Source organism: Piliocolobus tephrosceles, chromosome 20, assembly GCF_002776525.5.
Source record: "Piliocolobus tephrosceles isolate RC106 chromosome 20, ASM277652v3, whole genome shotgun sequence".
In the NCBI taxonomy this organism is placed as follows: Eukaryota; Metazoa; Chordata; class Mammalia; order Primates; family Cercopithecidae; genus Piliocolobus; species Piliocolobus tephrosceles.
Window position 1 is genome coordinate 34960876 of NC_045453.1, and position 26893 is coordinate 34987768.

At 54.4% G+C, this 26893-nt stretch overlaps 1 protein-coding gene and 1 long non-coding RNA gene across 5 annotated transcripts in view; both read left to right on the forward strand.

Moving 5' to 3' along the window:
* Positions 1–3008, forward strand: part of LOC111520479 — a 4788-nt gene extending 1780 nt beyond the window's left edge. Inside the window, exons 2-5 of the long non-coding RNA XR_004228636.1 lie at positions 854–1036; positions 1512–1589; positions 1982–2075; positions 2372–3008. This is a non-coding gene — a long non-coding RNA (putative uncharacterized protein FLJ44790). The remainder of the gene's footprint in view (positions 1–853; positions 1037–1511; positions 1590–1981; positions 2076–2371) is intronic.
* Positions 3009–8282: 5274 nt separating this feature from the next.
* The window catches only part of OSBPL2 (oxysterol binding protein like 2), a 57805-nt gene continuing 39194 nt past the window's right edge, over positions 8283–26893 (forward strand). For all 4 annotated transcript variants that reach the window (XM_023183170.2, XM_023183172.2, XM_023183171.2 and 1 more), the window contains exons 1-2: positions 8283–8408; positions 26425–26589. In XM_023183170.2, coding sequence (XP_023038938.1) covers positions 26553–26589 — 37 coding nt within the window. In that variant the 5' untranslated portion in view covers positions 8283–8408; positions 26425–26552. The remainder of the gene's footprint in view (positions 8409–26424; positions 26590–26893) is intronic.

A 26893-nucleotide genomic window follows, 5' to 3' on the forward strand; every position in this document is an offset into this window, starting at 1 on the left:
CACACACTCCCACAATTCCACACACACTCCCACAATTCCACACACACTCACACACATTTCCACTCACACAGAACACTTCCACGCTCACTCGCATACACACGCTTCCAATTCCACACTCTTCCATTCACACTTCCACACACACTCCCACAATTCCACACACACTCCACATTCACATTCACATTCTCACCCACACACTCTGCCACACACACTTCCACTCACACACACACAAAACCAGAAAACAAGGGAACAAGATGTCCCGCCTGGGCTGTCCCTGGGGAGCAGGGGAGAGTGCCTGGGACCGAAAAGCTTTGTAGGGCCTCACGTAGCTTTCCTTGGAACCCACCAATGTGGCATGGGTGCGTCCCGGCTGCAGCTGGGAATCCGAGGTCCCGGGCCAGACCAAGGGCATGAGCAGGGGGCAGCTGGAGGCCCGGGCCAGACCAAGGGCATGAGCAAGGGGCAGCTGGAGGCCCGGGCCAGACCAAGGGCATGAGCAGGGGGCAGCAGGGACCAGACCCGGGCCTTGATGGAGGACGATGGAGGCGCAGCTCCTAGACCCAGGCCAGAGGCTGCCTTTGCAGGACATGGTGGGGCCAGCTGGGCTCTCCCCATGGCCCTTGGGGAAGGGCTGTCCACATTCCCGGGGTGCTTGTCCCCCTGGTGCGTCCCCCTGCCCCCTGCCCTACACTGGCCAACCTCACCTAGATCTGCCTCTTCCTGGTGTCCCATCATCCTTTCACTTTTTCTGAAGTTGCTTAACTGATCCAAGCAGAGATGGGAGTGCCCAAGGGATGTGCGGTGAGGTCACTGGGCAACTCCTCCGTCCCCTGGGCTCTGTGTCCCACCTGTGCAGCACTGGATGAGCCAGTGGCACAAAGACCCTGGTGGAAACATCTGGGGCTCCTTGGTGTGCATCTTGAGTGTCCAGCTGTGTGCTCCTCTGAAGGGTGACCCCAGCCTGGAATGCCCTGATGAGGAAGAGGAGGGAGTCAGAGACCGGTTGGGACAGGTGGCCGTCCTCTCCCTGTGTGGCGAGGTGGGCAGATAGCTCAGGATGCTTCATTTACCAGGATGGAAACCTTGCCTGCATCTGAGAGTACATTGGTGGTGCTATCTCCTTCAGGCATGGCTGGATCCAGGAGCCCGATGGCTGCCATCAGAACTGGTGTCCCCACCCTGGGCTCAGCCTGCCGTCCTCTCAGGCAGCACTTACCCTTGGCATGGCACCTCCAGGCTGACATCCCAGCTCAGACCTGGGGTCCATGAAAGGCCCGAGTATGATCTGACTGATTATGGCTAGGGGATGAGTGATGCCCAGGCGATGAGTATTGCCCAGGTCCCAGTCACATGCCCTATCTGGGGTAAGAGATGGGCTCAGCTTAGTACCAACCTATGGGTAGTTCCCAAAGGAGGATTCAGGGCTGTTCCTAGGAGATATGGTGGATGCTGGGCAGAGCCCTGGCAATGCTCGCACGCCCCCTCCAAACAGCTTTCCCCTGCTCTGCCCCCAGGAAGCTGGGGCTCAGAGTGCCTCTGTGGCCCACTTAGGACCTCCATCAGCACCTAGGACCTCCATCAGCAAAGGCCGGGTATAGACCCCTATGGGCTCCAGGTTCCACCCCAACTCCCAGCCATCTGCCCAGACCGACCCATGCCCACCTCCTGCAGATGCCCTGGGCATTACTGAACCCCTATTTCCTGAAGCCAGCCAGAGGGTGGGAGCACCAGCCAGCATGGTCCTCCCTGGCCCCAGGGATCTCCCAGCCGTGGGGCATGGGACTCCTGGGCAGACTGCCTTCCCCCAGCTTGTGCAGGCTGGCACCAGGCACAGGAGCCCAGCACAGGGCATCTTATCAGCTCCTCCATCTCTTCCCCAGAACAGGCCCAGCCTGCTCGCCCGGCCTGTGGCCATGCCTGGCAGGGATGGCATCTCCTGGCTGACTGCACGCAACTGCTGAAACCCCATGGGCCCTGCTTCCAGTGCCGCACCCTCCTTGCCAAGGACAGCTGCAGAATTTACCAGGTACCCCGCGGACCCTGCTTCCTGGGCCGCACCCTCCTCGCCCAGGATGGCTGCAGGATTCACCATGTCCTCCACACAGTGAAAATGTGAGCTCCTTGCCCCAAAATGATGAAGAATGTCAAGCCGGGAATGGTAGAGTGGTAAATTAACCTCAGGTGCCATGGGACAGCACAGGTTGGGTGCTGTGAGCCCTGCATGAAGCTCCTGGTGGGTATAGCTCCGCCTCATGGGTCACCCCTCTCTACCATGACCATGAGGACTGGGCTGGGCATGCAGTGCCCTGCTGTGACCCCTGACACACAGACCGCTAGCCATCTCCTCCACCCACTCCCTGACCTCCTCTCCCAGGGGTGCAACTGGGGGAGTACACCCATCCCCAGAAGAACCCCACATCTCTGGCTGGCTGTCTCTTACCCAACTCCCATCCCCCGCTCCAGCTGAGGGGCAAGCGTGCTGCTGGGCTGTTCCCAAGGAAAAGCCCATGGTGCCACCCTCAGGCCCCCGGCAGCTCCTCAACCTGGGCCCCATCTCTGCCCCCCATCTTGGCTCCCCAGGCATATTTAAACTTTGCCCCTCCCACCCCCGTGCCTGGCGCATCCCCTGGCACCGAGGCCCAGCCAGTGGCTCCAGCCAACGCACTTGGCTCCCGCAGCAAGTTAAATCTAACCCAGCCCAGCTGTCTCTCCTCCGGCTCCCACCTGCCCCTCCCATTCCCTGCAGGGAGGTGCCCGCACCCTGCCCACCCTGCACAGGCCCTCAGGAAGGGTGCAGAGGTTCCCTGGGGTCCCCCACTTTCCCACACTAGGAAAGCCCTTTGCCTAGCAGCCTCTGGGGTGGGTGCCCTGCTTCTGGAGGTGCCCAGCACCCAGGGCGGGGCCAGCAGAGTGCAGCAGGATTTCAACAGGTATTTCGAGAAGGAGCAGGAACCCACTTCCCATCAGTCAGGGCGCAGCCAGGAAGGAGGAAACTCCAGGGCCAACACTGAAGTGGCCACTGCAGCACCACGCTGGGGCGTGGAGTCGGAGCACAGCCCTCGTGCCACAGGTATGCCAGGGAACGTGTACCAGGCGCTCTGTCTTGCATCTGGGGCTGTCAGCTCTCCTGAGGCAGGACAGTTATGGGTCAGTTCTGGAGATGTCCACATTTCTGGGCCTGGGACAGTCTAGGCCTGGCTGTGGGGCCATCTGTAACTTGCTCCCTGTAGCCTCATGTTTTGTTTAGGCTGGCAATGCACTTAGCTAAAATGCTGCTATCCTACCAAAGGTGGCATAGGATGGAGTTCTGGCCAGTGAGATGTGACACACCCAGAAGTGCTGGCTGTGTCTTCAGGGACAGATCCTCAAAGGGAGCTGACTCATCTAGGGAGCAGCACTTTTGCTCTTCCTCTTTTCCTTCCTCCTTTCTGGTCAGCTGTGCTTGTGATGGCTGGAGCACCAGCAGCTGTTTTGGGCCATGAGGTGACACTGAGGCTGGAAGCCAGCACTAGGAGAGTGATACAGTGAGGTAGGAGCTTTGTCCCTGAGGATGCATGGTACCCTGCCAGCCGGACAGCCTAGGCTTGTGTCACCTGAGAGAAAAGTACATTTCTACCCTGTCGAAGCCTCTGTTATTCTGAGCTTTCTCAGGAATGCAGCTCTAACCAGTCCTAAAGGGCAGGCAGCCATGTTGGCTCAAATGTTTCCCCCAGCAAGGCAGGAAGCCACTGCAGTGTCCTGCAAGAAACTTCATAGAAAAAGGGCTTCCGGCCGGGCGCGGTGGCTCAAGCCTGTAATCCCAGCACTTTGGGAGGCCGAGGCAGGCAGATCACAAGGTCAGGAGATCGAGACCATCCTGGCTAACAGGGTGAAACCCCGTCTCTACTAAAAAGTACAAAAAACTAGCCGGGCGAGGTGGCGGGCGCCTGTAGTCCCAGCTACTCAGGAGGCTGAGGCAGGAGAATGGCGTGAACCCGGGAGGCGGAGCTTGCAGTGAGCTGAGATCCGGCCACTGCACTCCAGCTTGGGCGACAGAGCGAGACCCCGTCAAAAAAAAAAAAAAAAAAAAAAAAAAAAAGGAAAAGGGCTTCCATTCTCATATGCCGGGAGTCTGCATCAGGCCCTTCCTGGGTCCTGGAGCCGCCATGTGCCCCTGAGTGGGGCGGGCTCTGGTTCCTGGGTCCTGGAGCCGCCATGTGCCCCTGAGTGGGGCGGGCGCTGGGAAGCCTAAGGCTGGGGAGGGCCCCTGTTCACTTTGTTTAGTTTTCTCAAACCCACTTGACTGAGGAACCCCTTCCTCCAGAAACAAGGAATTACAGCCTGAACGAGCTCTGGGAAGAGGCCGCCTTCTCCACCCTTCACTGTGGGGTGGGGCGTGTCCCTGAGCTGCTGCACTCAGAGGAGCTGGGCCTGGCCCTGGGCACGCAGCAAGCACTCAGGAGAGGCTGCGGCTGCTGCCAGCTCTGTGAGCGGGAAACTGGGGGGCCTTCTCCCCTCTCCCCAGCTCCTCATTCCAACTGCTCTGGAGCTGTGGCCTGAGCCCCACCCTGGCCCTCTGCTCAGATGGGCCTGTTCCCGGGCAGGTCTCAGTGCCCAGGAGTGGAGAGGGGGGCTGCGGAGACAGGTGGGGTCACCCCAGGAAGAGTGGGTTTGCAAAGCTGCAGCAGCAAGGAAGCCGTGGGGTAAAAAGTTTCTAAGAGGAACACTATTTTTTTCTTTTGGCAGAATTTAATGGGTGCAGATTGTTCAGGTCCCAAAGATATGGGGAAAAAAAAAAGAGAAAGAAAAAGCCCTTTGCTGCTGCTATTGATAACTTGTCTCGCTTCACGTGGTGGGTTCAAAACTAAAAATACTCTCCTCCCAACGGTAGAGAAGCCAGGGCTGTCACGTTGCAGAGGAGACTGGAGAGCTGCGGTGGGGAGGGGTCAGCTGCGGCCACGTGAGGGCCAGGGCCAGGCCTCAGTGGCCAGCCCCTCTCTGGCTGCCCAGGCTGCATCCACACAGAAGATTCCATGGCTTTCCATAAAAGAGAGTGGGAGAATGTCCTCTCTAAAGGCCTGGGGAGTGCCTGGGGAGAGGAGACAGCCTTTCCCGGGGCTTACCAGCCAGCAGCTGCCAGCCAGGCCAGCAATGCCAAGGCACCCGGCGTTCCTGGAAGCCAACCCCTGTTTGATCTAATGGGGCAGCTGTGGGTGCAGACCTAGATAAAGAGATAAACCCAGACCCAGAAACCTGGGGGAGGAGGTAAGACTGGAGCGGGGGAAAGGGCGGTGGGTTGTGGGCGGGACTGGTGCTGCCAGGCCCTGGGCAAGCTGCATCTGTTCTCTAAGCCTCAGTTTCCCCATCCAAAAGGTGGGAGCAACAACCTCTCTTCCGCCTCCTTCGCAGTGAGGGGAAAGGAAGCGGGATGACATAGATGTGGCTGGGACTGCTGGACCCTGCACGCCAGCCCTGGGAGGCATGTGGGTCATGAAATCCTCCCACTGGTGACCTGCCCCGTGGTGAGGGAGGGAGAGGACAGAGGGAGGATCCTAGAAATTCTGTCAGGAAGCAGAAATTTGGTCTGAGAGCAGTGCAGGTGGGAGCAGACACCCCCCAAATCACCTGCAGGATGAGCATTTCTCAGGCTCTGGAGAGCATGTGTGGGGGTCCAGCAGCCACAGCCATGGGAACTCCTGGGCCTGTTGTTCATGTGTGGATGCTGGTCCGGGAGCCTGGGTGGAGCTCTGCCTTGCAGACGAGCTCCGGGCCAGGCCTGGTCCACCAGACCTCCCCTTGCCTGGCGTGCCTCCTTGTGCCTGGAGCTGTGCTGGGCCCTTCCTCATTGCAGGGCTGGGGGAGTCCCTTAACCTGTCTGGGGCTCAGTCTGCTCATCTGTAAAGTGGGAATGATAGCATCTGGTACCCACTTGATTGGCTGTTGCAAACATGAAACCAGATGGGCCTGTAAATCACAGGACACTCGGCCGCCATCATCATCATCGTCTTCATTATCATGGCCCCAGCTCGTCCATCTTTGCTGTCTTTTCCACTCCCATCTTTCATCCTTGCAGAACTGTGCCTCTCAAATTGGCCTCGTGACCTAGCAAATATCATGATGAAGATGCCTAAGTTGGTCTCAAGGCACCCTCCTTATAACCCACCAACCGAGGGAGGATTCTCGCCCAGTCCCAGCAACTGGCCCCAGGGAGGAAGTGCCCTTGCCAGTCGTGGAACATCTCCAGCAGCGCTGGCTGATGGCAGACTACCCTTGGAACTCAGTGACTGCATCTGTGAAGAGGGGTGAAGCCTCTGTTCCAGCCCAGAGGCCATCTGAGATCATACCCCCACCGCCAAGGCCAGGGTGGATCTCCCTCCTTGGCCCTGGGGTGGGCCCTGGGCAGATGAGAGGGTCCTTCTACCTGAGCCTGTGAGGCTGCCCTCACTGCAGAGCTCGTGGTCAAGGGGTGGGCAGGCAGGTCGGAGTCCCTCAAGGGCACAGGGGTTAGAGTGTTATAGACTTAGGGTGAGGGGCATGGAGAGTGGTGGGCTTCTGGGACCCTGCGCTGGCCTTGGCCAGGCCCACAGGGGAAACTGTGCGGTGCGGTCATCTCCGTGGCAACTGGCCTCATCGTCCTTGTCCTGGCTTGGGGGCCGAATGCCTTCCCTTCCCTTTCACCGGCTGGAGTCGCTTTCTTCAGAGGTAACCATGGCAACCCCTTTGTTGCTGAGGCCTGCCCGCCCTCCTCCCCGTTTTCTCTTCAGGAGAGGCTCATCCAGCTCCTTCCTAGTCCTGGCACGTCTCTAGTGGCGCCGGCTGACAGTGGCCCACCAGTGAGTGGGGCCAGTCCCTGGGGTGGGGGAGAATGGCCCTGCTGGGCCCAGAGATGTGGTCTGGACCCCGCCCCTGCCACAGAGGCCACGTTCATTGGCTCACTCATGCCCTGACATTGATAGAGAGTACCCGCGTCTGCCACGGGGCCACAGATGGGGCAAAGGCCTGTCCCTGCCCCCACGGTCCCGCTAGGGGCAGCCTGGAAGTGGGGAGACCAGGCCTGAGGAGGGGGTACAGAGGCTCAACGGGCGCTGGGTCTGCTGCAGAACGCGCTGTGGGGTCATGGGTCATTCGCCAGGGCTCTCAAGGCCACAGGGAGCCCAGGACTCTTGGCTCTACCTCAAATGGGCTGAAGCAGAAACGAGCATGTGGTTCACATAACTGAAAAGTCAAGGAAAGCACCTGCTGAGGTGCGGCAGGGTCCACATGACCTGGCCGTGGTTGCTTCGGCTTTCCCCTGGGCTGCCTTCACTCCCGCGCAGCCCTGTTCTCAGGTGGCGGGATGTGGAAGAGTGGCCCCTTCGCCGTCTCACCTAACCCAGCTCTGGAGAGGTCTGTGGGCAGATGGGAGAGTCATTTGACTTCAGCCTCCCCTCTGGTCTGAACTCTGACCCTACAGCAAAAGTCCCAGGACTGAGCCTCTTTGGCTAGAACTGGGTCACAGGCTGACCCCTAAACCAACTGCTGGGACTCTATGTAGCCAGCCTGGTTCATGCCACTCCACTCACCTCAAACCAGACCCATGACTTAAATGAGATGATGACAGGGGAACCCTGGTTTGCAAATGAAACTCCGGGTGCACACACACTCAGAGAGGTTAATTAATTTGTCCAAATCCACACAGCTGGTAAAGAATGCAAGCTTCAGGTCTGATTCCAGAACTTCTGGGCTTAACCATGGAGCCACTGTAGGCCAGTGGGAGTCCAAAAGGCTTTAAGTATATGGCAGTGAACCGATCAGGGATGCAGCTGCAGGGGTAAATTGGCGCTGGATTTTGGTTGGCGGTGAATGGCATGCAAAGGAGGCGGATATTCAGGATTTGGTAGGACAGTGGGAGCAGCTACGCCCCAGTTATCGCAAGGTCCCCAGCATTTGTGGGAAAAGGCCCCCTGGGCTTTGGGTAGCTGAGAGGTGGGCCTCGCAGGCCCGCACCGCCGCCAGGACGCAGTGCACCTGCGGGCGGAGCGCCCACGCCCGGGGCCACCTGACTCACTGTTTGTCAACTCTGCTCTCCGCAGCCACGCCCTTTCCTCCTTCCCTCCCTCCTCTTTTGGCTCAGGGGCTGCATAACCCCGCCTCTCTCCTGCTGTGACTGGCTGTCCTCGCCGTCACTCCGCTGCGTGGGCGGGGCACAGGTAGAGGCCCCTCCGCGAAGGGATTAGCCTAGTCCCGCCCCCCGGCGCGCGCCTCGGGCCGGGCGCTGATTGGGTGGGCGGCGGCCGACGCGGCGGCGCCGGGCGCAGCCAGTGGCAGGCGCGGGCTGTCAGTCGGCGAGGCGGCGGGCCGCACTTCCGCCTTGGTGTCAGTGGGTCGCGGGCCTGCGGGGCGGGGGCGGGGCGGCAACGAGCTCGGCCGGCAACCGAGGGACCCGCGTCCAGGTGAGTGGCCCCCGCCGCCGCCACGCGAAGGCCCGGGACCCCGGCGAGCTGCGGGACCTGGGCCGCGGGCTGGGGCCGGGGGGGGGGGGGGAGGGCGGGCCGGACAGGACCCGGGTCCGCAGGCCGTCTCCAGCCCCGGCCCCGGCCTCGACCCCCACAGGGAGGCGCGCCCGGCCTAGGCCGCAGCCTGGCGCCCCGGAAAAACTTTGGGAGGAAAGTTGCGACCGGGCCTCGGGGCCTAGGCCTGGGTCCCGCGGCCCCCGCACCCCTCCCCCTGCGGTCGCCCGGCAACTGCGGTCCCGGGACCCCCGACCCGGCTCCCCGAGGCCCCCGGCCCCGCTGCTGCCCCGCCGAGCAGGAGGTGGGGACGGACGCACCTGCTGGTGGACTCGCCCTCTCTCACCAGCTCACCGGGAACAGGGAAGGATTTCGTACGCATTTAGGGCGATCCTGTAGGTGAGGAGGGCGAGTTCCGCCGGGAGGAAGGGCAGGGAGACGCAGCCCCACTCCGACCCTGGTCTTCTTGTCCCGCAGGCCTGTGTCTTCCCAGGGAGGGTGCCCGCGGGCCCTCGTTCATTCCCCTGGGCTCTGTTTTTGTCTTTAATTTATAACTCTTAGCAGACTACGCACGGTTGAGAACTTGCTACCTAGCATCTATCTTTGGTAATGTAATTTTAAGAGGTTCCTTCTTTGGTCAGTTACATTTTGGTACTCAGAAGAATACGTCTTTAGACTTTCCAAGTTTATAAGCCCAGGCCAAGACTGTTAGGTCGTCACAGCACCTCAGCCTCGCCGCTTCATCGGGGGACCGGCGGCGAGGTGGTGGGTGTCGGGGTGTTGCAGGCTCTCCTGGGGTGAGGGTCACCTCCTAGGGGCCTTTTTATCTGAACCGTCCTCTAGGACAGGCCCTGGCCTGGCTCCGGCAGCTTTGGGATGATTGCCCGGGACACCTGGAGAAGGGGTCCCGTTCGGTTTGGTTGGACAGACGTTTCTCGAATGCCTGCTGCGGGCCTGGCTGAGTACTGTGCGGCCTTCCCACCCGCTGGATTTGTGGCGAGGACAGCAGAGAGTTGAGGAGCCCGAAACTGGCGCAGGGGCCACATGCTGGGTAGCCAGGGCCGTCCCTGCTGCCCTTCCTAACTGGTGCCCAGGGCCCCTTTTCCGGCTGTCAGCCTCAGCTCCTTCATCGGACAGGTAGCACTTTGCTGATAAGAGGAGCAGACGAGATCATTTTCTTGTTTTATGTTTTGAGATGGAGTCTCACTCTGTCGCCCAGGGTGGTGTGCAGTGGTGCGATCTTGACTTGCTGCAACCTCCGTCTCCCGGCTTGAAGCCATTCTCCTGCCTTAGCCTCCTGAGTAGCTGGGACCACAGGCGCCGGCCACCACGCCTGCCTAATTTTTTTATTTTTAGTAGAGATGGGGTTTCACCATGTTGGCCAGGCTGTCTCAAACTCCTGATCTCAAGGGATCCACCTGCCTCAGCCTCCCAGAGTGCTGGGATTCCAGGTGTGAGCCTCCGCGCCCTGCCACGAAATCATTTTCTACCTCAGTCTGACACCTAGTACATGCCCCAGAATACCAGTTCCCTTCCCCTTGTTGAGGACAGGAACTTCGTTGGTGGCACTTCCTCCCTGCCCAGCCCAGTGCCTGCCACAGTGTTGTCTTTTAGAATGTGGCGAAGAGTGAGGGAGTGACTGAGTCCCTCATAGACTTTACCTTGTTTTCTTCACGTGTCCATCTATTAATGACGGCTCTTACCTGAGCAGACGGTAATATTTAATACTGATTGTTCCAGTACCGTTACGAGCATGTTGTATTCTCTTTCTTCGTGTGATCGTCCCACTCGACAGGTGAGCTTCCCACTCGAGTGTGAACAGCCTGCTCGACAGGTACTGACGTTATCGTTAGTTCATTCATGAGGAAGCTAAGGAACAGAGAAGTAAAGTAACTTACCCAAACCACACAGCAGTAAATTATGAAATACAAATTTGAACCCAGGCTCCAGGGTTCACACTCTTAAACACTACTCTGTACTGCCTTTAATATCAAGATTTTCATTTAACAGTTTTGTTTAGAATATTCTAATCATGCTGCATGACTGTGTGTCAGAATTTTGGTTTTTTGCTACATATAGAACTAATACACTTTCCTTTTTTGTGAGCCTGAGTGTTTACAAAGCCTTTTCATTTCTTCTGAAATACGGTGATTTACCGTTTGGCTATTCAGGATTCTGCCAGAATACCTTCCCTGCCACCCACCTCCTTTGTTACTGGCAGATTCAGTGGTGTTCTCTGTGTGAAGAGGCAGGATTGGGAGGCCTGGGTGCTGACAGGTGTGTAGTCCAGAGTCTGAGGTCTCCGTTCTGAGTTCAGTTCCAGTGGAGTTCACACACGGCCTTAGAGGACACACGGAGGACGTTTTTCTTCCCTGCCTCGAGTGCACTGAGAGGGTCACACTCTGCTGTGTTCCACATGTTAGTGAGGGGTGCTGTTTGAATGTGAAAAAATGCCACTTGACTTCCATCCCAGTGTCTCTCCTCTGCCCTCCAGGAGGTACCAGCAGACGGGTCTTGGATTTGTCCTTAAAACTTGCTCGGCCGGGCGCGGTGGCTCACGCCTGTAATCCCAGCACTTTGGGAGGCCAAAGCGGGTGGATCACAAGGTCAGGAGATGGAGACCATCCTGGCTAACACGGTGAAACCCCGTCTCTACTAAAAATACAAAAAATTAGCCAGGCGCGGTGGCGGGCGCCTGTGGTCCCAGCTACTCGGGAGGCTGAGGCAGGAGAATGGCGTGGGCCCGGGAGGCGGAGCTTGCAGTGAGCCGAGATCGCGCCACTCACTCCAGCCTGGGCGACAGAGCGAGACTCTGTCTCAAAAAAAAAAACAAAACAAAACAAACAAACAAACAAAAAAAAACTTGCTCGACTTTTAATGGAGTTTTAGTACATTCAACCAATTACAAAAATAACATTTTGTATAAGAGAATTGTTGACACATTTTAGGTTCTTATGCTGTCTTCACACAGGGAACCTGCTACCTCCAGGTGATTTCTTTAGTGGCCCCGTGCAAGCCGCGTCTTGTCTGGCTGTGCAGGCACAGCTGGCGCCGTGCCTTCCTGAGTCACAGCATCTTTGCAAAGGGTGTGCGGCAGAGCAGGGCTCTTGGGTCCTGTGTGGGTTCCCACTGGCTTCTGCCTTCAGTGTCTTTGCCTGCAAGACGGATTCTTGTGTGGAATCTGTGTGAAAATGTAGCATCAAGTGTCTGATGTGTCGTGGGTGCTTGGGACACCCTTGGTTCCACCACCTGCTGAACCTGGAGCCGCTCAGCAGTGCAGCAGCCACACCCTCAGGTGTCCCAGGGTCTTTTTATAAGTCTGCCCCCCCTGCTTGAATGGTCACTTTTTCAAGAGTGACTTGTTTCAAACAGAACACCGCTCTGTCAGGCAAGGGTTTTCTCGGCTTCCGTGCTGAGGGGCACCTGTGTGTGTGGTGTCACTGGCGTCGGGGCCTCTGTGGGCAGTGCGGCTGGGCGTGGGCTGATTTTCTCCTAATCATTGTCATACTTCCTGTTTGGGTGTTGACATTTCGTTTAGTGTTTAGCACTGATTGTCAAGTACAAGGTTTAATTCCAAAATGTAGCACATTTTCAAGTTGATTTATAACCTTATCTACACTGAAAGGAAGTCAGTATTTGAACATGACTGATTATTAAAAAGGACTTAAGTCCTAAGTTAATATGGTAGGTTCTGGTTTGATAGTTTAAATGTACTTTCCACATATGCTAGTTGATTTGTATCTCTGCTGTCACTTTTGCTTTTTCAGAGTGTTCTTGCTAGTAAGTTTCAGGCGTGGTGTCACGGCCTCTCCGGCTGCTGGTTTGGGCTAGGGTCCCACTGTGGAAGTGTGGTGGTGTCCAGGCCCACCCCTGCAGCTCTTGATAAGAAACATCTGTTAAATGGTTCACGGCACTGTTTCCGTGAACTTTTTGGCACTTCTTTCCTTTTCCTTCCAGATTCAGAAAAGAACTTGGGATCATTTAGCAGAGTTTCACAGCATCCACGTTCTTTCAACTGGAGCTTCTGTTGATGCAAATCCCGTGACCTCTGAGTTGAGCTGAGTGGTGGAAGTGAGCTTTTATAAGGGACTGGATCTGAGACTTGTGCCTGATGCGTGTGGCTGTTTCTCTTTGCTTGCCTTCTTTTTTCAGTGGAACACTTGCTTGATTTATTTTGAGAAACAAACTCTGGGATCAGTCCTGTTGAGCTAGTGGCTGGCTCTATAGTTTGGGGCCTGAAGAGGGTCCTGCACCTCAGGGCTTGTGGCGGTCGTCGGGCCTCTCTCCTGGGTGTAAGGTGTGTGCCTCTCACCTGCGCACTGAGGGCCTGGGCGCTGTGGCCCCGACGCTGAGGCAAGTCAGGGGTGGGAAGGGTCTGAGGGGCTCTTGGCTGAACAGACACTGAGCACATTTGTTTGTCAAAGGGGCTGGGACTGTAGCCTTTGGGGTGCCCAGAGAACGCCTGTTGTGGGTTGAGACGAGGAGTTCTTGGGCAAGCACCAGGCAGGGAGGACTGCAGTGTGTAGGGAGTTGTGTGGAGTTTTGGTTCCAAAAAAGATGGAGGCATAGAGGAAGGAGGACTGTGGTGTGGAGGTGAGTGCCTGTGCCTTGTACTGAATAAACCTAAGGCTGATCCAAGGCTGATCATGAGAAAGAGCCCGTTGTAACCTGGGACCTCGTGCCTCTGTGCTGGGCCGGAGAGCAGCTTCCATTATTGCCTTAAAACTAGGGTGACTGTGATTCAGTGACATTTCAGTGACTCCGATAATGATGCCAGGTGTCAGGTGCGTGTGCGGCGTGGGGCTACCCTCTTCTTGTGAAAGAGGACATGGGCTGGATTTGTGGTGGTGAGCTCCTGCAAGCGCCCTGGCTCTGGCTTGGCCTCTCTTGATGATGTGGCAGAGCCAGGAGTCTCGCTGTAATCATCACCTGTCTTCCAAGTAAGTCTCACCTGTGAGAAATGCTGGAACACCTGAGTGGAAGCAGAGCCAGGCGGTGCCTGAGCTGGGGCCGGGGGAGGGGTCCCAGGGCAGAGGCAGCTGAGGAGCCCCAGCACCTGCCCCACAGCTCCTGTCCGGCAGCTCCGCCTCTGCACTGGTTCAGCCGTCAGGGGAGAAGGCTCCTGGGTTAACACCATGGAGTTTTCACCCCTGCTTCTCATCAGAAAAGTTGGGGGAACTTTTTAAAAGTGCAGGTTCAAGGCCCAGCCCCAGCTTCACTGAGCTTGGGTTTCCCGGGAGGGGCCCAGGAAGACACGTGTTTAACAAGCTCAGGGGGTCTGGGGTGGGTCCTCCACAGGGAGTCCAAGTGCTGGAGGCCCATTGCGGGGTCAGGACCCTTTTTTAGATCAAGGACCCCTTTGAGAACTTCATGAATATGAATAATCTGGGTCATTGTTCTGGGGAAAAAAAATGAACACACATTTTTTTTCTTGTTTTTTTTTTTTTATTTTTTAATTTAAAAAAAAAAATTATTTTTGCAGAGGTTAGGGGGATTAGAGATTCATGGTTTTCCCTGACCTTGATTTGAAGCCCAGCCTGTAGGTGCTCAGGAAGTATAGTTGGCAGCCACGTGGGCAGGTCTGATGTTAGGCTGACAGTTTTCTCAGCACAGTGGGACCCATTAGGGCTGTGCAGGATGAAGATGGGCACGATGGTGAGGAGGGCCTGGAACTGAGGCCACAGAGAAGGAGGTGGCCAGAGGGCAAGGAGGCACTCCAGCCAACCAGCCACTCCTTGGCTGGGCAGGTGCTCTGGGGATGGCCAGGAGCCCTGCAAGACAGCATCCTCTCACCCAGCACACTCCCTTCCCTCTGCTGTCTTAATTTTCCTCCCGCTCCCTCACCGAGTCCGCTGCCTGCTGTGGCCCCTGCTGGGATGTGAGATGTGGGTACAAGGCGTCTCCTTCTCCTCTAGCCACGGCCGCAGGCTGGGCTGCTCTCAGGGCCGTTGGTTTTGATCATCAGGGATACACAGTGGCGGCAGGTGGGGGGCTGACCGGCACTGCTGCTGCCCTCGGAGTGCCCGCTCTGCCCTCCAGCGTGGCTTTCTGAGAGCAGGGTGCCTGTGAGCTGTGGGGCATGCGCCCTGTCCATTGCCTTCCAGTCTCGTGGGCCACATTGGAATCGTTTTTTATTGTGTTGCGTAAGGAGGAGGTTGATTAAAACAAATGTTTTTGTACCGAAGAGCTTGCATTCATCTTGTGTGTTTGGAAATACATTGTACTACTACATTACAAGGTAATGTTCCTTGAGGTGCGTGATGTATTTTCTTCTATTGATGTTCCACAGGAAGCAGTTAAGTCAGCAACAAGACTTGAGGGAGTTGACTGTGGTGAGTGGGGTGCTAGGCTCCACTTCCGGGATGTCGGGCCACATTGGCCACGAGGCCCAGTGGGAAGAATTGCCACTCCCCACCGCTGCTTTTTGGGACCAAGCCAGGCTCACCTTTGCCTGCCTCTCAAGGTCGCCCTCTTGGCGTGGAGAATGGTAAACAGTGCGAGTGCTGCTGTCCACACAGTGTGAGAGGTTCACCTGCCTTTCCCCAGTGTAGAAGCTGTTCCTGCATGAATGGCAGACCGATTCAGAGCCCTCAGGTGCGCCTGGCAAGTTTGCCTGGCTAGCACGCTCAGCACGGGGCCTTCCTGAGTCAGCGTTGGGCCATTTGTGTGTCCACACTGGTGTCTTAGGATAAAGGGCGGAAACCGATTCTTTTTTTTTGTGAGACGGTGTCTTGCTCTGTCACCCAGGCTGGAGTGCAGTGGCGCGATTTCGGCTCACTGCAACCTCCGCCTCCCGGGTTCGAGTGATTCTTGTGTCTCAGCCTCCCCGGGTAGCTGGGACTACAGGTGTGTGCCACCTGTAATTTTTTTGTATTGTTAGTAGAGATGGGGTTTCGCCGTGTTGCCCAGGCTGATCTTGAACTCCTGACCTCAAGTGAACCGCCCACCATGGCCTCCCAAAGTGCTGGGACTACAGGTGTGTACCACCTGTAATTTTTTTGTATTTTTAGTAGAGACAGGGTTTCGTCATGTTGCCCAGCTGGTCTCAAACTCCTGACCTCAAGTGATCCAGCTGCCTTGGCTTCCCAAAGTGCTGGGATTACAGGCATGACCCATTGCCCCCAGCCTGAAACCTGTTCTTCAGCTAAGAGATGTTACATTCTGTGTGGTGTTAGGTAGCTGATTTTGTGATGAGCCACATATAGCCTGACACTAAGAAAAACCATACAGACCTGAAGAAAGCGGAGAGGTGGTTCAGGTTAAACAGCGCAGACCTAAAGGCAGCTGGTCTGCACTCAGAACGGCTGTCTCCTGGAGCTTCGGATGCAGCTGGACTTAACCTTATTTGGCTAAAGGATCAAGAACTAGTGTTCAATAAAGGTCACTCTTGATTCCATCCCATTGCCACCAAAACACAGTGCATTTAAGGGCAAAGGCCCGAGTGGCCAGTCGTACGTGCCTCACTCGTGACGGGCTGCAGATGGTGACGAGGACAGACAGCCATGCACGTCTCCCTTTTTAAGAAAGGTTATTGTTGTGAATGGCATATGACTTGTTTATTTGATTCTAAATTTATACAAAATCTGTAAAAATAACCATTAAGCTTTTACAATGACAGGAATATTAAGACTTGATTTCTTTTTTCTCAACAATTGGCAGAAAGCGTGTTTCAGTGAGCATGGACGGAGCAATCCAGGGAGGTCTGGGAAGGAGGAATGGGGCCTGGCCCGGCGGCATCCTTGACGGCACTCCATCGTTGTGGGGTTGGTGTTTGAGAAGTAGCTGTGGCACGGGGCCGGCTGTCATTCCCGCATCTCCTCACAGAGGCCTGGACCTGCGCCTGGGACTGGCAAAGCCCCCTGCTCTTGCTGCGGCCGCCGCCTCCATCTTCCTCCACCCTCTGGTGGGGCTGGGCACAGGCAGGGCAGGGTCCCGTGATGGCTCAGCCCCATGGGGCCCCGAGATGCTGTGTCCAGGATGGATGCCACTGCTGTGGGTGGCTGTTGAAGTGAAGTCAATTTAGCTGATGAGCATCGAGCATTCACTTCCCCCTCACACCCGCCACATTTCAAGTGTTTGTAGCCACCTGCGGCCTGCGGGGACCACACTAGACAGATGGCATTTCCAGTGCCAGAGGAGAGTCCACAACTCAGCTCTGAAGCTGTGAGATGTTGAGTCTTTGTTTTAGTTTTGTTTTTTTGCAAAAGAAACGAGACTGTGGCCTGGTGGCCAGCTGGGTGTCAGTGGGGCGAGGGCCTCTAGGCATTCGGGTGATGCGTGGGCTGTGTTTGCAAAGTGGATGTGTCAAGGCTGAAATACTAGCTGAGAAGCGTGGCCCACGCAAGGCTTGGACACTCAGGGAGGGATGAGGTGTCAGAGAGGCCCTGATTGGTCGCTCCTGCCCCAGGGCTCAGAAGGTGCTGGGTGAAGAGAGCTGCGCCCCTGCCCCTCAGCCCCTGCCCCTCCTCTTCAGTGCCACACGGAGGCGCAGGTGTCTCACACCAGCTTCTCCCTGGGTGTGTTCATGTCACAGCAGGCTTTGTCTTGCTCTCCGTGATTTCATGTTCCCATCCTCCAGCCTTGATCTGGGAGACCTTCTGTTCTTTAATTTCCACAGAGAGCTAATTCTGTCCGTTATGTTAAACTTTGTGACTCTGATGCTCGTAGGTGACACTTGTTTCCCTTCCTGGTGCTCTGGCAACCTCGCAGCGTTATGGGAGCATCTTTCCAAGCGTTTGAGTGGCCAGGTTAGGCCCTGCCAGGTCACCGACTGCTCTGGGGAAGGAGAAGTCCTGCAGGGATGTGACAGTGGCTTTGGTTTGCTCCTTGGCCAGTCCCAGCCTGACCTAGTTTTGCTCTGCACTGTAGTTGGGCTCACGTGTTAGCCTTGACCTTGAGCGGGTGGCAGGTGCTCTTCAGTACGCGATGCCGCACCGGGAACTTTGCTTGGCCCTGGAAGCTGGTTTGATGTGCACGTTGGCTTGAGCCAGTGTCAGGGTGGCCAAGCTTACCTCTTGGCTGAGACACCGAAGATCTTCCTGTGGGTCCTCTGGGGTTGCTTGCTCTGTGGCTGTGCTGGATGTGACCTCTTGTGGGGCAGAACCGGGTCTGTGGAACCCATTCCCTGGGGCTGCCCTGGCACCTTGGCTTATGATTGGTGCCCCCACGCCCCAGCTGCCTCCCTGTGAAGCTCAGCGGGGCCATGGGGACCGAGGGGCATAGCTCCCTGGCCGTGCCTGACCACAGTGTGATCCCCACGGGAATGAGTTTGAAAGTTTCTGACACGTGGCTTTGAACTGTCAGGAGGAGGAGCATTCTTTGAAGTGGAAGGTTGGATGGTTTCCTTAGGGTCCTTTCTTTCTTTCTTTCTTTCCTTTCTTTCTTGAGCTGGAGTCTCACTCTGTTGCCTAGGCTGGAATGCAGTGACGTGATCTCGGCTCACTGCAACTTCCTCCTCCCAGGTTCAAGCTGTTCTCCTGCCTCAGCCTCCCAAGTAGCTGGGACTACAGGCACCTGCTATCACACCCGGCTAATTTTTGTATTTTTAATAGAGATGGGGTTTCACCATATTGGCCAGGCTGTTCTCGAACTCCTGACCTTGTGATCCGTCCACCTTGGCCTCCCAAAGTGCTGGGATTACAGGTGTGAGCTACCGTGCCCGGCCCCTTAGGGTCCTTTCTAAGACAGAACCCTATCCTTGTTAATAGTGGGAACGTTTTCCCTTTCAGCAAAATGCCACATAAGGCTCTGTGCACAGTTGTTTGTTAGCTCTGCTTGCTGATGTATTTTTAAATTATTAAATAAAACTTATATTTTCTTTTCTTTTCTTTCTTTCTTTCTTTTTTTTTTTTGAGACAGGGTCTTGCTCTGTTGCCCAGGCTGGAGGGCAGTGGCTAAATCTTGGCTCATTGCAACCTCTGCCTCCTATGTGCAAGCGATTCTCCCGCCTCAGCCTCCTGGGTAGCTGAGATTAAAACGTGTGCCACCATGCCTGGCTACTTTTTGTATTTTTTGGTAGAGACAGGGTTTCACCATGTTCACCAGGTTGGTCTCGAACTCCTGACTTCAGGTGATCTGCCCACCTTGGCCTCCCAAACTGCTGAGATTATAGGCGTGAGCCATCATGCCCAGGCAGAACTTATATTATTTTCAATAATTTAAACTTAGAGTTGATATTTAACCTCAGAAGCGATTTTAGAATCTTCATGTGATTGGTGCACTCTCTGTGTCCAGCATAGCCGGAGTGCCCTGCCTATTTCTGATGGGCAGAGTAACAACATGTAATTGAACTTTCAGCAGGTCGCCCGTGGTGGTCAACACCGGATCCCCAGTCTCATTCACCGACTTCCTGAACCTTCAGATCTGCTTTGTTTATTTATTTTTTAAGAGACAGGGTTTTGTTCTTTTGCCCTGCCTGGAGTGCAGTGGTGCAATCAAAGCTCACTGCAGCCTCCAACTCCTGGGGGGTCAAGTAGTCCTTCTGCCTTAGTCTCCCAAGTAGCTAGAACTACAGGCACGTGCCACTGTGCCCAGCTAATTTATTTTATTTTGTTTTTTGTACAGACAGTATCTCACTGTGTTGCTCAGGCTGGTCTCAAACTCCTGGGCTCAAGCCATCTGCCAGCTCGGCTTCCCAAGGTGTTGGGATTATAGATGTGAGCCACCGCGCAGAGCCCAGATCTGAGAAAAACGTAAAGATGGGTTTGTAAGACTTGAGTCCAAGTCTTCATACCAGTGTTAGGATATTTTGAGATCCTGGTGGGATGGGGACAGAACCTTAAAGAAAGTGTGCTGGGGTCCTTTTCAAGGGACTGGTGGGTTCCCTGGGTTAGGGGAACTGAGACTCGCTGGAGCCTGCAGGGCTGGCGCCCTTGGGGCCGAGGAAGTGCCCCCTTCCCCCACAAAAAAAAAATTCTTACTGGAGAAGGAGAAAGGGCAAGAGGCCAGCAAAGATGCTCAGCATAGACTCAGGCCCCGAGGTTTTTCTCTAGAAGTAGAAAAGGGAGAAGTTGACCAGAAAAGAGCCCATTGAAACAGACAGAAGTGGCCGGGCGCGGTGGCTCAAGCCTGTAATCCCAGCACTTTGGGAGGCCGAGACGGGCGGATCACGAGGTCAGGAGATCGAGACTATCCTGGCTAACACGGTGAAACCCCGTCTCTACTAAAATACAAAAAACTAGCCAGGCGAGATGGCGGGCGCCTGCAGTCCCAGCTACTCGGGAGGCTGAGGCAGGAGAATGGCGTGAACCCAGGAGACGGAGCTTGCAGTGAGCTGAGATCCGGCCACTGCACTCCAGCCTGGGTGACAGAGCGAGACTCCGTCTCAAAAAAAAAAAAAAAAAAAAAGAAACAGAAGACCCCAGCAAAGTTTGTTTTTGGAATACTGTCTCTGGGGATGTTTTCTGAGTGCGAAGTGAGATCTGCGCGTGGAAGAACATATTCAGGAAATAAACTCTGCCTTCCTAACGCTTTTTTTGTTTTGTTTTGTTTTGTTTTAGAGACAGAGTCTCACTCTGTCTCCCAGGCTGGAGTGCAGTGGTGTGATCTCGGCTCACTGCAAGCTCCACCTCCCGGGTTCACGCCATTCTCCTGCCTCAGCCTCCTGAGTAGCTGGGATTACAGCCGCCTGCCGCCACGCCTGGCTGATTTTTTGTATTTTTTAGTAGAGATGGGGTTTCACCGTGTTAGCCAGGATGGTCTCGATCTCCTGACCTCGTGATCCGCCTGCCTCAGCCTCCCAAAGTGCTGGGATTACAGGCATGAGCCACTGTGCCCAGCCCCTAAACATTTAACTTTCTGTATATTCCTCAACTTTTATAGAGTACTCAATTATGAAGCCTAACTTTTGCTTTTTAGAATTATTTTACTTTTTAAATTTTTATTTATTTATTAATAAAATAAACAGCCTGTGTTGCCCAGGCTGGAGTTCAGTGGAGCGATCTTGGCTCACTGCAACCTCTGCCTCCCGGGTTCAAGCAATTCTCCTGCCTCAGCCTCCCGAGTAGCTGGGATTACGGGCCTGGGCCACCACGTCTGGCTAATTTTGTATTTTTAGTAGCGAAGGGGTTTCTCCATGTTGATAGGCTGGTCTGAACTCCCAACCTCAGGCGATCTGCCCGCCTCGGCCTCCCAAAGTGCTGGGATTACAGGCCTGAACCACTGTGCCCGGCCCTACCCAGGCCTCTGAGAAGTCCAGGGGTGGGCAGATGGGAGGAAGGACTGAGGTCCTGGCTGGGGCAGGCACTCCTTGACCCCATGGGGCCATCTGTGCTTTCCAGCACGCCCTGGTCCTCCTGTCTTTTCTCCCTGCCCCCAAGGCTCACTCTGAGCTCAGCCCCAGGGTTGCCCCCTTAGAGACTTGCCCAGGAAGGGCTCTGCTGGGAGCACTTTTGTGACTGGCTTCATGAGGGCAGGACCGCCACAGTTTCCGCTTCAAGGCCTGGCGCCAGGTCAGCTCTCTGTGAATGTGTGTTGAATGGATGAAGGGGATCGTCGTTGTCCTGCACTGATCGCCTCTATAGTTGGGTGGTTGTATGGGCTCTGGATAAGGCCTCTTCATTTTTCTGGGCCTTGGTAAATACAGAAGGAGACTCAGGGCATGGTGCCTGTTCCCGCAACTCCTTCAGGAGTGACCTGGAGGCTGTGTTGGAATTCATTGTCGCATGTGCAGATGTGGGGGTCGAGGGCACTGTGACCTCTGGGTGCTCCTTCGCTGGTTGACAGAAAAGGCCTCCCCAAGTGGGTATTCAGTCTTGGTTGGGCCACACAGCACAAACACACAGAAACAGGCGATGTTGGTGTCTCCGTTGTCCAGCCAAGCGTGTGTCTGACATCTTGATCCTCATTTTAAAGATTTTCCATAAGCTGTAATTGATTTACCTTTGACATTAGGACTTTTGTTATAGGCAGGGAAGCATTTCAAAAAAGGCAGGCGGGCCAGGTACAGTGTCTTACACCTAGAGTTGAAGCACCCTGGGAGGCTGATTTGGGAGTCCAGGAGTTCAGCACTAGTCTGGGCGAAATAGACCCTGTCCCTACAAGCAGTTTTTTAAACAATTAGCCGGGTGTGATGGTGCGTGTTGTGTGTGCCTGTGGTCCCAGCTACTGGGGAGGCGGGGGTGGAAGGATGGCTTAGGCCCTGGAGGTCACGGCTGCAGTGAGCTGTGATTGCACCACTGCACGCCAGCCTAGATGACAGAGCAAGACCCTGTCTCAAAAAAAAAAAAAAAAAAAAAAAAAAAAGCAAGCAAAAGGGAGAATAAAATGGTTTCTAATTCTAACTTGCTTTCTATTCTGGGAGGCTTTTCACATAGTGCAGAGCAGTGGATTTTTTTTTAGGGTTCTCTCAAAAAGATATTCATACTATCGTGCTTTTTTTTTTTTAAAGACAGATTTTCACTCTTGTTGCCCAGGCTGGAGTGCAGTGGTGCAGTCTCGGCTCACTGCAACCTCCTCCTCCCGGGTTTGAGCAATTCTCCTGCCTCAGCCTCCCGAGTAGCTGGGATTACAGGCATGTGCCACCACGCCTACTAGTTTTGTATTTTTAGTAGAGACGGGGTTTCTTCATGTTGGTCAGGCTGGTCAGGTGATCTGCCTGCCTTGGCCTCCCAAAGTGCTGGGATTACAGGCGTGAGCCACCATGCCCCGCCTATCGTGACATCTTAAAAATGAGCAGGAATCCTCCTACCATCAGATATTCACTCTGTTCAGATTTCCACTGTCTTATAAATGTCTCCATCAAATCCTATCTGCCTGTGTGTAGGCCTTGTTTGAATCCTGCTTCAAGCATCATTTTAACTGGTATGTCTTTTTTTTTGGAGACAGGGTCTCACTCTGTCGCTCAGGCTAGAGTGCAGTGGTGTGACCATGGCTCACCGCAACCTTGGTGTCCCAGGCTTAAGTGATCCTTCCACTTCAGCCTCCCATGTAGCTGGGACCATAGGTGGGTGCACCAGCACACCCGACTAATTTTTGTATGTTTTGTGGAGATGGGGTTTTGCCATGTTGCTCAGGCTGATACCCGACCTCTGGGCTCAAGCACTCCACCTGCCTAAGCCTCCCAAAGTGCTGAGATTACGAGCGGGAACCACCGTACCTGGCTGGTATGTCTTTTTTTTAAAGATAGCTTTTTTGAGGTATAATTGGCATATGATAAATTGCACACATGTAACATGTACGATAGGTTTTGATACGCATGAGCACGCATGGAAACATCACCATAATCAAGATGGTGAGAAGCCTTCCCTCTCCCTCTCTGTCTCTGTCTTTGTAATTGATTTGTTGGAGACTCTGGGCTTGGTCGTGCGTGGGTTTTGCTGATTGCACCCCCACGTTGGCACGTAGTCGAACATGGTGTGCCCACGCCCACGAAGTAGCCACTCGGTCGAGGTCATGAGGTTTCCTTTCTCCTCCTGGGCGCCTGCTTTTTCAGTGTGGTTGATTTCCTGCGGAGGCTGGGTCTGCTGGGCGAGGCACCTGCGGTCCAGGTGCTGCTGCTGTGTCCCCGTGGCCTCTGGTCTCTGTGCTTCCCTAAGTTGGGAGGTGTGTTAGGCTGTTCCTGTGTTGCTATAAAGAAATACCTGAGACTGGGTAATTGATAAGGAAAAGTAGTTTAATTAGGTCATGGTTCTGCCATACAGGAAACATGGCGCTGGCATCTGCTCAGCTTCTGGGGAGGCCTCAGGGAGCTTTTACTCATGGTGGAAGGCGAAGTGGGTGCAGGCACCTCACGTGGCGCGAGGAGGAGTGAGAGAGGGTGTGGGAGGTGCCAGACGTCTTTAAACAAGCAGATCTCATGGGAACTCATCCTTGCCCAGGACCAGGAGGACGGCACCAAGCCATGAGGGATCCGCTCCCGTGACCCAAACACTCCTGTCAGGTCCACATCCAGCACCGGGATCACATCTCAACTGGAGGTTTGGTGGTGGGAACACATACAGACCACGTTAGTAGATAAAGCTAGAAACTGGGCAAACCTGGGCTCCGTGTTCCTGGCAGGACTGTTTCAGCAGTGACAATGTGATCTCTCCCTGGGAGGCACCCAAGGCCGTCTCTTGGGGGTCAGTGCCTGGATACATGAATTCCCCAGTGTCATCTAATGATGATGGTCACGAACCTGTGTGCCTTGTTCATCTGTTTGCTGGGACGCTTCCGTGAAGCGCAGTTTCCTCGCCTGTTACCTGGCGACAGTGGCACAGCAGCGTGTGTAGGGAAGGCAGGACGCTGTCCCCTTATTTGCCAGTTTCAAAATAACTTGTGGACTTACTGGCATCATCCAACATGACCAGTTAATCTCCTTTTTAGTATCTTAGGAACTCTGGACTTGAATGTATTCACTGTGTGTCAGCCTCTTCCCGTGTACTGGTGCTCAGATTGTCTCCTCTGTCTTGTGGGAGCTTCCGTAGGTTCATCCTGTGTCATTCAACGTGAGCCGCTGGCATAGGCTGTGTTGTGCTGCTACAGCAATGCCACAGGCTGGGCAGTTTAGAATGAGCAGCATTGTGCAGGCTCCTTGTTCTGGAGTCTGAAAGTCCAGTTCAAGGTGCTGGTGTCTGCTGAGGGCTTTCTTGCTGTCATCCCATGGCAGAAGGTGGAAGGGCAAGAGAGGAGGGACGAGAGGGAGGGAGGGAGAGAGAGAAGGAGGGGGAGGCAGAGCGGGGGAGGAGAGAGCACACAAAAGGGGGCCAGACTCACCCTTTAATTTATTTTTATTTATTCTTTTTTTTTTTGAGATGGAGTTTCGCTCTTGTTGCCCAGGCTGGAGTACAGTGGTGTGATCTCGGCTCACTGCAACCTCTGCCTCCTGGGTTCAAGCGATTCACCTGCCTCAGCCTCCCAAGTAACTGGGATTACAGGTGCTTGCCACCATGCCCGGCTAATTTTTTTGTATTTTTTTTAGTAGAGACGGGGTTTCATCATATTGGCCAGGGTAGAACTCTTGATCTCGGGTGATCCACTCACCTTGGCCTCCTGAAGTGCTAGGATTACAGGCATGAGCCACCCCGCACAGCTGACTCACCCTTTTATAACAGACCCTTTTATAAAACAGCATTAAGCCATTCCTGAGGGCAGAGCCCTCACAGTCCCACCACCTCTCAAAGGCCCCACTTCCTAACCTTGTCACATGGCAGTCAGATTTCAGCGTGTGTTTGCAGTGATGCACATTCCAACTCTACACCCCAGTCTTCCTGGGCAGCTTCCTTGCTACCATGGCAAGAGGAGCCCAGTCCTGGATTCAGCCACGTCTCCTCGGGGAGCCCTGGCTCCTCAGTTTCTCTGAAGAGGGAAGCACATCGCTGCAGTTGTGAGGGGGACCTGAGTAAGTGACAGCGACTTCTCCTGTCTGCAAGGGCAAGCACACCTTGGCCGTGAGCAGGGCTGTCTGCGCCGGCCTTCAGGGGCTGCCTCAGGCTGGCTGGGAAGGAGGGAGGAACTGGGAGACACCGGAGAGGCTCTCAGGGGAGGTGGTGGCTGTCCTGTTGTCTGGAGAGAAGCAGCTGCTGCTGCCCCGTGCGGCTATGGCAGGGCTGTAGGATGAGCCGCTTGGGGGGTCGCCGAGCACTGGGGGCCGTTCTCGCCCCTGGCACCCTCACCCTCAGAACTGTGCAGAGAGCTCTGGGCTGGTTTTTGTATTTCTGACACAAGTAAGGATGCTGATTTTGGCTTCCTTCTCTTGTGGTTCATCCAACACTGCTTTTCCCGATGGGAGACGCTAATGGGCATGAGTTCTGGAATATTGAGCCATGGTAGTTGTGAGAAAATGTAAGTTTATTTCAGTTTATCCTTGTAGCACTAACTTACATAGCAGTCTCAATTCTCTAGAATTGATGTTGGTTTCAGGTAGATGTGAAATTTTCAACATAATTTTCCATTTACTTATACAGCCATTTGTTCCAGCCTCTGGTGAATGTTTGCAATGAGTTTCAGCAAAACTTCCTGAGCTGTGTTTGAACCTCGGATGCCGAACACCTCACTGAAGCTAACCTGCTCTCTCTGACTGCCCCCATGACTTTTTTTTCTTTTTCTTTTTGAGATGGAATCTCGCTCTGTTGCCCAGGCTGGAGTGTAGTGGCGTGATCTTGGCTCACTGCAAGCTCCACCTCCCGGATTCAAGCGATTCTTCTGCCTCAGCCTCCTGAGTAGCTGGGATTACAGGTGCCTGCCACCATGCCTGGCTGATTTTTGTATTTATAGTAGAGACGGGGTTTCACCATGTTGTCCAGGGTGGTCTCTGAACCCTTGACCTCAAGTGATCCGTCTGCTTTGGCCTCCCAAAATACTGGGATTACAGGCATGAGCCACCACACCCTGCCTGCTCCCATGACTTTTCCCAAATTAATGTTTTATTGTTTTCTTACATAACTGTAGATAATGCTCTTAATATTATTTTAATTTTATTTATTTTAATTATTTATTTGTTTATTTCGAGGCAAAGTCTCACTTTGTCACCCAGGCTGGAGTGCAGTGGCACAGTCTTAGCTCACTGCAATCTCCACCTCCTGAGTTCAAGAGAGTCTCCTGCCTCACACTCCCAAGTAGCTGGGACTACAGGCGTGCGCCGCCATGCCTGGATAATTTTTATATTTTTAGTAGAGACAGGGTTTCAGCATGTCGGCCAGGCTGGTCCCAAGCTCCTGGCTTCAAGTGATCTGCCCACCTCGGCCTCCCAAAGTGCTGAGAGTACAGGCGTGAGCCACCGTGCCCGGCTGATAATGCTTTTTAGAAACAACTCTTCCTATAGGGGTGACTTACTGGTCTGTTATTCATTGATTGATCTTATGTTATAAATGCTTCCTTTCATTTACTTTTTGAAATCATGTTTGTGATGTGATAATTTATTTTACTAATTTGCTTGCATGTAATTTAGATTGAGTTTAGGATGGTGAATGGGTATTTTTAAAATGTTTTGAAACCACAAAACTTCTGGAAGCTAAGTATGCCCAAATTTTGTTCCCTTTAGATCTTCAGTGTCTGTTGGATTTTTCCAAGAGAAAGTTCGTGGAATTCCTTACACTGTAGATGTGGATCAGATATGATGATTCAGTAGAAGAGCACATGTCAGGGGCAGTGGAGGCTGGCTGCTGAAGGATGAACGGAGAGGAAGAATTCTTTGATGCCGTCACAGGTGAGTTGAAAGAGAACCAACTAGGGAGGTACTGGAAGGGTGAGCGTCCCTGGATTCAGATGTTGGGCCTGGCATTTGGGGTGTAAAGATGCGCAGTAAAGCAGTGCATGGAGCATTCAGGATCCCAAACGCGGACTCTTCAGCAAAATCTAACGTCCATCCCAGAGGTGGACAAAGCCTTGCCCTCAGCTGACAGGGTTTAAGTCTTCCCAAGAGTGTCCTGGGGTGCAGATAGTGTCATTGGTTTCCTGAGATGGCCGTCTTTTTCCCTTATTCCTGCATCATGACGAGAACGTTCTGGATA